Raw genomic sequence first — 12,926 nt, forward strand, 5'->3', positions numbered from 1 at the left:
TCACTTAGCTTCGCAGACCTGAGGTTTGTATCTGGTCAGTGGGGATAATAATATTTTCACACATAGCAGTTGAAAAGATTAAATGAATAGGACATTGAAAATGCCTTGGGAGCATTTTTCTGGCCCAAGAGGAATGGTCTTTCCTGGGAAGCCAGCCTCGCCCTTTCCCTTGTGAGATGTAGATCTCACCTTTGGGCCTGGGCTGGTCCTGGGCCACAGCCCCTAAATCTGTTTAAGTCTATTTCCCTGGAGCCCATCATGATTCTTAGCTTTCTTCTGTTAAAGTAACAGTGGACCCTGTCTGTGGGTCCCAGTGAAGTGCCCAGGAGGATGCAGGAATTTACTATAGACCTCTTTGATGAGCAGCTCACTCACTCTTAACTGAGGAGATAGGGCTACGAAACCAGATCCACTCTGATGGATTTATTTGTTTCAGTTGCACCTTTAAAAAATGTCTTTGAAATTTTGAAAACCTTTAATTAATGGTTTTTAAATCACAACTTATGCATTGTCAGTGTTCAAGAAAGTGCAGAAGAACAGTGATAGCAACAGGCACAGAGCACTTGTCCTGCCCAGCTTATTGGCTCCTCCCCTTCACCCACAAGGCATGTGGGTGTAGTGTCCTGTCATCCTTTGTCATAGACAGAGGACTCAAGGTGGCAGCTCTGGCTCCTGAATGGCAGATCTAGGCCTGACGTTCAGCTCCCACGTCTAGCCATGCCCATATCATCTCAGGGACACAGCCCTGCCCATTCAGCCCAATATGGTAGCACCAGGGGACACGCAATTTCATTTTTCTCCTTTAGCTTCCTAGTTATCCTGCATTCACCCAGTAAGTGTGGAATTAATAAATGAATTGAATGAATTTAGTTGATCATAACAGTGTATCCTGATAGCACTTGTTTTTAGATATTAAAACTTTCTCTTCTATCCTGACTTACCATTTTTAAGTACACTTTTCCATCTTTTAAAATTACATTGAAATGTATCAATAACTCCAATTTTTTTTTAAGGGTGGATCTTCTTAGAGTCAAGACTTCATTCAGAACGTTGAGTTTGTATCTGATCATCTGAGTTGGGCATTTCTATATAAAGCTTGAATTATGACTGCCTTGAGCTTCTTTCCTTTAAAAATCTTATTTCTAAAACACATTGAGAGCTGCAAATGTCTGCTGTCCATTACATTAACCCAGGTTCCAAGTCATGGAACCAGGACAGCAGATGTGTCACCAGAAGAGTGAGGCTGTCACAGTCACCAATCCTCAGCTGGTGTCGTCTTTACCTGGAGGATTGTCTGCAGATGTTTAGAATCAGTGCAGAATAAGCACTGTGGCAAGATAGTAGAACTATTGCAATCTCTGATGACCTTCCAGTAATTTAGTGGGTTTTCTTTCCTAAACTGAACTTCATCTGTTTTCTAATTCACTTAGAGTCCTAGACTCCTGGATGTGCAATGTTCTTTGAAATGATCATGTCCAATTTCCCCATTATAAAGATTCAGGAAGCCGAAACTCAGAAATATTAGCAGTCAGACAGCTCACAAAGATAGGAATAAACTTTTAATTTTTTCCAGTTTAATCCTTTTTTTGATACTAAGGCCATTATGCCTTTGTTCCAATCTCTTAAAACAATTTCTATTTGTGTTTTAAGCCTCGCTTCTTAATTATTTCTTGTTGAAGCAGAGGAATATAATACAATCCTGAAAAGAAAGACTTATTTCTTTTTAGTAGACTTCTAACAGATTTCCCAGAAATGTTGTGGTTGCATTTTTTAGCATATGATAGGTATGCTTTTTAAAATAAAGTCATATACGTTCTTTAAGTTTTAAAAATGTAAAATAAAAGAAAAGGAAAAATGAATTACTCATAGATCTGTTGCCCCTATGCAGCCCCTGAATGTTGGGAGGAAGGGTAGACAGTAGGTACAGTGTTCTCTGGCCCAAAGACCACTCCTGATGTCAACCAGATCCAATCCTGTACTGCCTTTTTTCTTGTACTTGGGATCATGCTGCATGTACAATTCTTTTCTCTTCTCTTAGCATAATAAGTTGGTTCTTAAAACATAATGCAGATCTCATATTTTCATGGCTACACAATGGTCCATCACATAATTCACCTCCTTGTGGATGTTCATTTAGCATGTTTCTAATTTTTAATACCACAGATAATGCTTAGAGGACCATCTTTCTGCATTATTTCTTTTTCTGATTTCTGGAGTGTTGCCTTAGGACAAATTCCCACATGTGGGCCTCAGACTTTTGTTCTGTGTTATCAAGTCCCTTTCTCAGAGTAGCCTAGCAATGGACAGAGCTCCATTTCATGGGTCTGGTGGATGCCTTCCTGGTAACTCTCACTGGGCACTGAATCTTCACCTCTGGCCAAGAGCACTTGTCAAGTGGCACTGGATGGTCTTGGGCCAGGTGCAGTTGGACAATCACAGGCAGGCACAGGCATGCCTGTTCTCTGCTGGAGAGAGGCTTTGGGGCACTTGGTGTCAATTGGCTGCTGTGTGCTCCATAGAACAGGCTCCGTAGTGGCAGCATTTTCTTCTCTGCTTTGAGGAATGATGACATAGCTCCTGCATCTGGGGAGAGAGATTCCCCAAACAGCAGATTCCTCCCAAACTCTCGCCAGCAAGACTACTCCTCATCAGAAAGCCATGTGTGACTCCTTCAAGAGAGCATGGGTCTGGGTTGTGGCAGCTGTGGTTCTGTGTGAACTGATTGAGATTGTGCCAATTTTGTGGAATTTTCCTAGTAGTTAGGTCAAAATGTCCCGTTTTTTCTCTCTTTCGTAACTGCATGATCAGCATGACAGTAATGCTAATAAAATCAAAGGCAGACTGTCCCTTTCATGAATTCTGTTTTTGAATTCTCCAGGCTCTCTCGCAGCTCCTATCTGTTTGCACACATGCTTTTCATTTTCCCGTTCTAATCATAGCAGACGTGGTTTTTATTCTGCTCTCCCCGCTGATTGCTGATGACGTCTTTCCATGCCGCCGTGTGATTTTCCTGGTTACTGCTTGCTGGTTGCTTGGTATTCCACCAAGGGGGCTAATTTTACCCCTCTCTCATTTCTGATGTGTTTCTGGTTTTTCCCACTAAAATGAATATGTGGCACAAATGTCTTTCCCTGCAGGTTAACTATCTCATGTGGTTATAGAATATTTCCTTTCTCAATCTCCTCAGGAGCAGGACCTCTGGGTTACTTCTAGGTATTTGAGATCCACTTGATAAATATCGCCAAGTATACTTGTCTGTTCTCATGATGCTAATACAGACACATCTGAGACTGGGTAATTTATAAAGAAGTTTATATATAATTTATAAAGAGGTTTAATGGACTCACAGTTTCACTTGGCTGAGGAGGCCTCATGATCATGGTAGAAGGTGAAGGAAGAGCAAAGGCACATCTTACATGGTGGCAGGCAAGAGAGTATGTGCAGGGGAGCTGCCCTTTATAAAACCATCAGATCTCGTGAGACTTACTCACTCCCATGAGAACAGCATGGGAAAAACCCACCCCATGATTCAATTACCTCACACCAGGTTGCTCCCACCACACGTGGGTATTATGAGAGCTACAATTCAAGATGAGATTTGGGTGGGGACACAGCCAAACCATATCACCAAGTGATCATCAAAAATAGTGGGCTCAATTCCTCAGAGTGTCTCCAGCTATAAACACTGTGGCCTTTGCTGTGGAGAGAAAGGGTGGTCCAACAACTCATAAGTCGCCCTGCACTGTGACACCCAGGGACATCCTAGCCCATCTGTGGTCTTGTGTGTCAGTGTACCCTGCAGCACACCTGTCAAACCACCTGCCAGCGCACCTTCCAGTGCACCTGCCAACATACCTGCCAGCACGTCTGTCTGTGCACCTGTCAAACACCAGTCAAACCACCTGCCAATAGGCACGACCCTTGCTGGTTCTGAAAAGTCAGACTTAAAGGCAAAGAGAAGATGGAGCTGCTCCCCAGGGCTGCCTCCCCAAGGAGGACATGGCCGAGGGAGACAACACCACCCAGTGCATACTGTGCATCCGAGTGCTGAGATGTGTTGCTGTAGACTATGGGGAAGCACTCTTTTTCTGTTAAGTGAAACTTTAGAGGCCTTTAACCGTGGAATTAAGACACCCACATGGTCACTTACAGGGACTTGTATATAGCAGATAGGGGGCGAGTGAGTGAGGGCAGTTCTGTTCCTCAGGAGGAAGACTACTCAGCCTTTGGGCAGGAGAGGCCCTGGTTTCCTTCAATGAATGAGCTTCAGGCTGAGCCTGGATGTCTTGGAACACCTCAATTTCACCCATGCCTTAAAATCACACGTGCACTTGTGCTTGAACTGCAGGGTCACAGGCTAGAAGGGAGAGAAGAGTTGTTATGGAGCCCAGTTGTTTTTCTTCTCCTAAGAGGAGATGGTCAGGGACAGGATCCACAGCCCTCCCTTGGCAGCATGGGGAGCCAGGACACAGGCAAGGCCGGGCCACTTTTGGCTCTTTCCAGCCTGTTCTCTGAGCTCACTGCAAGCCATTCCTTCTCTCGGCAACCAGGATTCCAGGACACATGCTTCTGTCACAGATGTTTCTCAGGGGCCTCTGGGCTCCTTACTTATAACAGTAGTCGGGTTTCGTGCTAATGTGATTGTTGTCCAGACCCACCCTGAGACCAGAGAAGGTGCCTTGGGCTCCACCTGTGACATGAGGGTTTAATACTGCTGCAAGGCAAATAGAAAGCTCCCTCTGGCTGGTGGGAAGGCAAAGCCACACCAGGCGGGTCTGCTTTGCTCTGGTAACTCACTTATTGTCTGCCTTGACATGGGAGCAAGTGCATCCTTGGAGCACTCACTTTTCATGTTGTCAGAATTAGGCGCAAAGGCCATCTGCCCTACATGCACCCAGCACAGGCCACATGCGCAAGTCGTTCATAAATCCACAGTCTGGCACATCAGCAACTGCCTGTGTGTTAACAGGACACACCTGTCCCAATAGTTGCAACTAACATGTGTCTCCCTTGGTGTCTTCCAGCCTGCAACGTGTGGTACTTGAACTCCGTGGAGATGGAGTCCCTCACCGGCCACCAGGCGATCCAGAAGGCCCTGAGCATCACCCTGGTCCAGGAGCCACCCCCTGTGTCCACGGTTGTGCACTTTAAGGTGTCAGCCCAGGGCATCACCCTGACAGACAATCAGAGGAAGTGAGTGCCTAGAGGGAGGCAGGAGCCGTCCAGCAGGGGCGGGGCTGTCACCTTCCTCTTGCTCTTTCCTAGTGCGGGTAGTCATCCAGGTAAATCGTTAGCCGTCCTTGAGGTCATGAGTCACCCAGGACCTGTCTAGACATTTTTCTCCCATTAAATAGATCCTGGGAACCACATAGAAACTATTAGCATTTGTTCTGAAGGTTATTTTTCTTAGAAATCAGTAAAATAAAATAATAAAAAGACATTTGGCGTTTTAAAACTGCACACATACACACATAATTGCAAATGTAAAAAATCGTTTAATTCAGTTTTTTGAAAACATTCTGATATTATGATCAGAATCCATTGATCTTAGAACCTATTGTTTTAACAGAGGGTCATTTCCTTTCAGGTGAGAGTATGACCTTGATATGTACTATTTCCATTGGCCAATTTCAAATGACTTAGGCCAGAGCTGTTACTGAGCCAGTTACGCTGGAGCTGATGATCTCAATGTGGACCTTTACTGAATGCCCAGCATAGGCATGGAACAGAGCAGCCATAGGGCTGTTCCTCTCTCCCTCCTTCCAGAATGCCATCCCTGAGTGGAGCCTGTGGCCTAAGAACAGAGCAGTCCAGATGCACTTGTTTTGTGTTGTGTGGTTGAGGAGGCACGTTGGCATCAACTGTGGCAGCAGCATGATGGCAGGAGTCATCACAGCCGACAGGCCGGCAGGGGACACTCAGACCAGCCTGGCTTCTTTCTCAGGATGCTCCCTCAGCAGGGCCCCCATGCCTCTCTGTGGTGTCCATGTCCTTAGACTCAGGACATTTTCATCATCTGCCCAAAACACCTGGGAGGTTGAAGGCAGGATCTTCCCCTCCGTAGCATCAGGAATAAGTGAGTTTAGGCAGGTTTTGCTCATCACCCTTCACCTGCTGGAAAAAATGAGCACAAAGCAGAACGTGGGTTTTACTGGTCAGACCCGTTCAGTGCCCCTGACACTGACCACTAGGTAATCCTGGGCAAGGTCCCAATTCTTGATGCTCTCATATTTCAATCTTGCACCAAAATACCTATTTCAAGGTTTAGTGTCTCAAATGAAAAGGGCACTCAGCAAGTGCCCTGTGTGGCACACGCAGGGACAGGGTCAGGTGCGTGGCTCAGCCCCACTGTGTTCTCAGGGTCAGGGTCACAGGCAAGGCTCAGCTGCACGACTGTATGGTGGACTCATGGTCAGGTTCAGGGGGCATAGCTTTGCTGTTTGGTGGACTCAGGGTCAGAGTCAGGGTTGTGCCTTGGCTTTATGGTGGACTCAGCGTCAGGGACATGGCTCAGCTGCATGGCTCACCCAGGGTCCCAGTTGGGCATGGCTTAGCTGCATGGTGGAATCAGGGTCAGTGTCAGGCATAGCTCAGCTACATGGTGAACTCAGGGTCAGGGGCATGGCTCGGCTACATGACTCACTCAGGCTTCCCATTGGGTGTGGCTCAGCTGCACGGTGGACTCAGAGTCAGTGTCAGGGGCATAGCTGAGCTACATGGTGGACTTAGGGTCCGGGATGTGGATCAGCTACCTGGAGGGCTCAGGGTCAGGCTCAGGGCATGGCCAGGCTGCTTGGTGGACTCAGGCTTACAGTCAGGAGTATGGCTAGACTGCCTAGTGGACTGAGGGTCAGCATCAGGGACATGGCTAGGCTGCATGGTGGATTCAGGGTCTGTAGGCATAGCTTGGCGACATGGTAGACACAGGGTCAGGGTTGGGCTCCTTAAGGACCCTCACAATGTTGACTGTTCCCTCCTCCCCACGGCCCTTGGAAGATCTGTTATTTCTTCACAGGATCTGTTCTATGTGCCCTTGTCAGAGGTGTCTTTTTTCTGTGTCTCTTTAGTTTCCCTGTATTTTTTATACTGCCTGGAGATGGGTCATGTCCACGTCAGTTCAGATCTTTCATATTGTAAGAGATAGAGTTTGGGTTCAGACTGGCTAATTCTGGACAAAAGGGGGATCTTCTCACCCACAATGAGCCTTAAAAGGCACCTGTGTGAGAGGTGCTGTAGGTGGCTGCAGGGTCACCTTGAATTGAAGCACGCCCGGGCTCTGCCTCTGCCCTTGCCTGTCTCCTGGCCTCTCTCTTCATCTCCAGATGAGCTTTACCCTGTACCAGTGCAGAGTCATTCCCAGAAGGAGAGGGTTGACCCCAAAGCCAGCTAGACTGGCCCAGCCTGGACACAGCAGTGTTGAGATGGGCATCCTCTGGGGACCATGTGGACTGGGTGGATAGCACTCTTGGAAGGAAGGGCTCGGCAGGTGAGCTGGAGGAGGTTGCCTCAGGTGGTCATGTCAGTGACTAAGGGCTATCAGGTGAGCCGGGAAGGAGGTCTCTATGGGGGTCATATCAGTGACCATGTGGAGTCCTTCCCTAAGGAATGTTCCATGCACAGCACTTTACTGTTCAGTCAGTGCTCTCAGACCTGTGACTGCATCTGATTTGGGTGTCTGTTCTGTGGAAGGAGTGGGCTGGTATCATGATCCACTTTTCACAGGTGAGGAAACTGAGGCTTGGAGGCTGGAGGCTGTTAGTGGTTTCCCCATGATCCTGCAGCCAGCAGTGTCTGGCAGGACCAGAGGTGCTTCCTTGTGTCCATCTTACACCCCACCAGCTTTTCCAGTTCGTTGGGGCTTTTTTTTTTTTTTGAAGTGGAATCTCACTCTGTCACCCAAGCTGGAGAGCAGTAGAGCGGTCTCAGCCCATTGCAACCTCTGCCTCCCGGGTTCAAGCAATTCCCCTGTTTCTGCCTCCCAAGTAGCTGAAATTACAGGCACATGTCACCATGCCCAGCTAATTTTTGTATTTTTAGTAGAGACGGGGTTTCACCATGCTGGCCAGGCTGGTCTCGAACTTCTAACCTCAGGTGATCCACTCGCCTCGGCCTCCCCAGGTGTTGGGATTACAAGCGTGAGCCACTGCGCCCAGCCTGGTAGAGCTTCTTGACCCGATTCCTGTCTTCCACACGGCTGACAGTTTCAGCCTGTGTGGTGCTGCCGTCTACTGGTAACAACTGTTCTGCCCACCTTCAGGGCATCTGTTGACTTTGAATGAGCACACACTTTCTTCTCTCCAAGTGATGAGTAACAATATAAAATGTTTTCTGCTGGAAGAATCTTCATGTATGGGAGAGCCTGCCCAGTGCATCCCCCATCACCCAAAAGCCCTAGTAACAGGAACCATCCTCTCTCCCCTGTGTCCCAACAGGCTCTTCTTCCGGAGGCATTACCCCGTGAACAGTGTGATTTTCTGTGCCTTGGACCCACAAGACAGGAAGTAAGAAATTTGCATTTTTATTGAGCAAGGAGTATACTCAATTCTATCTTTCAATTTAAAACATTAACCTGACTCTCTCTTTTTCTTTTTAATTTGCAAGGTGGATCAAAGATGGCCCTTCCTCAAAGTAAGTTTCTGGGAGGGATTTCTTTACATGCTCTCCTTGTCTACAGTTACACTCCAAAGTTGAATTCCAAATTTTCATAGGGGGTGCCTTATAAGAAAATGACTACACTATGCCAATTTCTTTTGAAAAAGAAGGAAGTAAAAGTGTTCTCATTATGGACAAGGATCTGGATGCTGTTAACTTCTCTGCCGGCTGTTGGCTGAATGTGCAACTGGCACAGCCTTTTGGCCATCTGGGAATGCATGGGCTCAGCAGTGCTGAGGTCTGCAGAGCTAGAAGGAATTGCTCCCTGTGTGCAGGCGTGTGGATGAAGCGGGTGTTCCAAATCTACCGAATACAAGGGAGGAGGGCCCTCATCACACTGTTGCTCCACAGCCAGTCCAGGCAGCTGTTAGAGGTCCCTCTTTTTTTTTTTCTTTTTTTTATCTTTTTTTTTTTTTTTTTTTGAGACAGAGTTTCGCTTTTGTTGCCCAGACTGGAGTGCAGTGGCATGATCTTGGCTCACTGCAACCTCTTCCTGGGTTCAGGCAATTCTCCTACCTCAGCCTCCTAAGTAGCTGGGATTACAGGCGTCTGTGAAGGCTGGAGGTAAAGTGCATGAACAGGTGGCCAGCAGGGTGCTGGGCATTTGGTAGATTTTTGATAGATGCCACTTAAAATTCCTCCTGACCGTGCCGCTGGCAGCTGGAGGAAGTAGAAGCTTGGTACTTTGTGGGACACTGACCACTCTAACTGGACTTTCCTTTGGCAGAGTCTTTGGATTCGTGGCCCGGAAGCAGGGCAGTGCCACGGATAATGTGTGCCACCTGTTTGCAGAGCATGACCCTGAGCAGCCTGCCAGCGCCATCGTCAACTTCGTATCAAAGGTCATGATTGGCTCCCCAAAGAAGGTCTAAGAACCCACCTCCCACCCTGGACCCACCGATGCCTCTCAAAGCCCTGGAGACAGCTGTGGGGTGAGGGTGGGGCCCCCACTTTTTACCAAACTAGTAACCCTGACATTCCAGGCCCATGAGGAGAAAGAGGATCTTCCAGCTCTACAAAAACAAGAACAAACAACATCACCATGAATTGACCTTTCCTGAAACTGACTTACCTGACACATCTCTGTAGCCACATGTTTTTTGGGTAGAAGAAGCTGGGCATGGGTGCACCCCACCCCCTAGGGCCCCCATGGGAAAGGGACATGCAAGGAAACAGCACAGAACACGAGGTGGTCCCCACATCCCTGGCACACCAGCATTCCGGGGGATGAGGAATCCCCAGCCCTTGAGACAGAGGTGACAAGTGACTGCCATGCTTCACCCATTGGCATGGGCGCCCCTGTCCAGCTGCACCTGAGGCCAGGAGTTTCCCTCACCTTGGCCTTCCCAAGATGGAGATGCTAATGAAACTGAGAAGGGGGCGTATGTTTGATGAAGGTTTGTGCAAGTCAAGCCCTTCTGGAACACAGTGGGGCCTAAAACGAGGGGCCTTTGTGATGGGCTGTGAGGATGAGGGTGGTGGGAAGAAATGGCTGCATTAGAGACCCCACCCCACCCCACCATGGTGAGTGCTCTGTGCCTCCTCCTCACCTGTGGCGAGCTGGGCGAGCTGGGCTGGGGAGAGCCTATGAGGACCCTGAGAGGAGAAATGAGAAGAAGGAACAAAAATATCATTTCTATGTAATTTATATTTTATGCCAAATTATTTATGATAATTTGCCATTGCTATACTGTACCAGTGTCGAATGCTGCAGCCTGCCAAGCTGTGATTTTGCGAGGCTTGTCCCCATGTAGGATGTACCATAGGCCCCTGGCCACCGAAAGTGTGCGGTGGACTGTGGGTCTCCCGTGTGCAGTGCCGCCCAAAGGTGGCTTTGCCTCAAGCAGCCTACCCTGATGTTTTACTCATTGGAATGTTTTTCCCCGGTTGTGGATGACTTCCTTTCTGATGGAGAGAGTCCAGGAGGGATGGGAAACACCTGGATTTAAACTCGGCATCCCCGACACGGGCTTTTCAATGATCTTCAGGCCGGACACTGCAGGACCTGAAGTTCCCCTGCATTTATCAGCCTTCTTCGTGCTCCTCCTTGCCACCCTGGGGTTCTTGCTGGGGACCCTGTGTGGTTGTGGCATGTGTGAGCAGAACGGAGGATGAGGAGAAAGAGAAGAAACCCCGGTACTGACAAGCTATTTTTGAGTGCCACTGTTTGCCATCATCTAAGCCACTGAATCAAGTGTATTTCAGGCTTATTTCAACATTCCAGCCCTGGTTTTCTTGCTTAAACCTGTCCGTGGTCAAAAGGTTTGGGGTAATTTGTGACCCTGGAACATCCCCAGAGTGAGAGATGGGGCTGGGCCACATCGGAATAAGTCCTTGGCCCCGTCCTCTCACAGCGCAGGTGCTCTGCAGGCACACTGACTGTCCTGATTGCTTTCCAGCCTGAAATTCCCTCTGCTTTCAAAAGTCAAGTCCCCAGTCTTAGGCCACACTGGTGTCACAGGCTCCTGTCAGGGAGCTGGGGTTTGGGAGTGTGCTTTGTGAACTCTGCTTTAAAGTGAGGGGCCGAGGAAAACTTAGCAACAGGCAGAGCTGGAAGCAGCCAAATCACAGTGGATGTTGTGTGTGCGTGTGTACGTGCGTGTGTGTGTGCGTGTGTGAAAGCAGGTGGACCATTCCACTTTTTAGCTCCTATTGATGCACCAAACCAAGTGCCTCATTTCTGTGCCAAATGTTTGCCTTGGTCATTGTGGACCTCCTTCTCTAACGTGCGGTGGCATGACCGTCAGGAGGTGCTGGCATTTTCAGCAGATCCTCGTGTTGACCCTTATGTCTTTGGCAGAGGCTTCTAGCATCTCGGTTTTTCATCCACTGCAGGAATGTGGCCACTGGGAGCAGAGGTTTGTACTTTCCCCAAGAGGTCCTCATCCTGAGATGGTCCCTAACCATGTTTAACCCAAAGAGTGCAGTCCTTCTGATGAAGGATGAGAGAGCTCATTTAGAAATCAGAGCAAACGAGGGTCTCAGTATTGAGAAACAGCCTGCCAGGGAATCACAGAGATATTGGGGTGCCCGTGATGGCCCCCGTGAAGCCATGCCTCGACGGCATTCAGGAAGCCGTGCAAACATACTTTTTGAACTCATTGGCCAGGTGTGATTTTTACACAAGGTAAACGTGGTCAAGGGCATCAGGGAATTTGCTCCAAGCAGATAGCTCCTTCTGAGGAACCAAAGGCAGCAAGTTTCCACGATTTCTGGAGAGCTGGTGTAGGAAGTTTATTTCTTCCTTTTGTGTTACATGTGCATTAAACAGAACAAGCTGTGTGCCATCACAGATTGTACTGTGGGCTCAGAAACCGTGAGAGAGCCCCCACCGTGGACACCGGCTCTAGGGCCACAGGAAAAGGAACACTTCAGGCATTTTGCCTCCAGGGCTCCCGCTGGACAGGCGCATACTGCCCTGGGGAGCAAATGTGGAGAGTTCACGAACTCATGTGCCCAACGCATGTTATAGCCAGGGTCCTACTAACTACTCAGTAAAAGAACGTATTGTTGTATTCCTCCAGTGTTAAGCTATAGCCATGTTAAAAGTCACCGTGCATTTATCCTCAGCATCAAATACCTTGTAACGTCGTCTTCTCTGCCTTACTTGTTAGTGCATATTTTTACTTTTCTGATACTGTAAAGAATATATCCAGTATGTAAATGAATGTTCTATAAATCCTTTGTATAGTCATTTTCTCTGCTCTTTAAATATCATCTCTATTCAGAGTATAATAAAATTATGAACTTGGTAAGCCTCCGTGAGACGGTATTTGTGTGCCCTGAAGGACATTTGTGTGTGTTTGCACGTGTGTGTGTGCATGTGTGCACTTTTATGTATGTGTCTCTGCACACGTGTGCATGTGCTTGCACAGATGTATCTTTGTGCACATGTGCCTGTGCATCTGCGTGTGTGCTCGTTCATGAATGTGTGTGTGTTTACAATCAGTGGATTCAGTTATAAAGTCGCAAATGTTTTGCCTTCAAGAGTATATTAAGATTTCTGCCCAGAGACCTTTGAAATGTTACATTCAAAGACTTTTGAAGATTAACCACAATGCAGTGTTGATAATGGGTCCTGACATGTTTTCGATGTTGCCGTGAATACCCTTACACACACACTGGCTGCAGGAACACACGCCTAAAGTGGGCCACCTCCTGAGGGACCTCCCAGTGTCTATTCAAGTGGGCACTAAAACTGAATACTGAAACTCTGGTGGATTCACTTACACATCAACAGAGTCTGGAGACAGACAGTGTCACCCACCTCTTCT

The 12,926-nt window shown here is 48.0% G+C and overlaps 1 protein-coding gene across 32 annotated transcripts in view; it reads left to right on the forward strand.

Annotated features, from left to right (window-relative positions):
- Window positions 1-12,407, forward strand: part of TNS3 (tensin 3) — a 309,070-nt gene extending 296,663 nt beyond the window's left edge. For all 32 annotated transcript variants that reach the window (XM_005549633.4, XM_074035041.1, XM_065541982.2 and 29 more), the window contains 4 exons: window positions 5,025-5,193; window positions 8,433-8,501; window positions 8,602-8,628; window positions 9,380-12,407. In XM_005549633.4, the coding sequence (XP_005549690.3) occupies window positions 5,025-5,193; window positions 8,433-8,501; window positions 8,602-8,628; window positions 9,380-9,524 (410 nt within the window). In that variant the 3' untranslated portion in view covers window positions 9,525-12,407. The remainder of the gene's footprint in view (window positions 1-5,024; window positions 5,194-8,432; window positions 8,502-8,601; window positions 8,629-9,379) is intronic.
- Window positions 12,408-12,926: the final 519 nt, after the last annotated feature.

This window comes from Macaca fascicularis, chromosome 3 (assembly GCF_037993035.2).
Source record: "Macaca fascicularis isolate 582-1 chromosome 3, T2T-MFA8v1.1".
Taxonomy (NCBI): domain Eukaryota; kingdom Metazoa; phylum Chordata; class Mammalia; order Primates; family Cercopithecidae; genus Macaca; species Macaca fascicularis.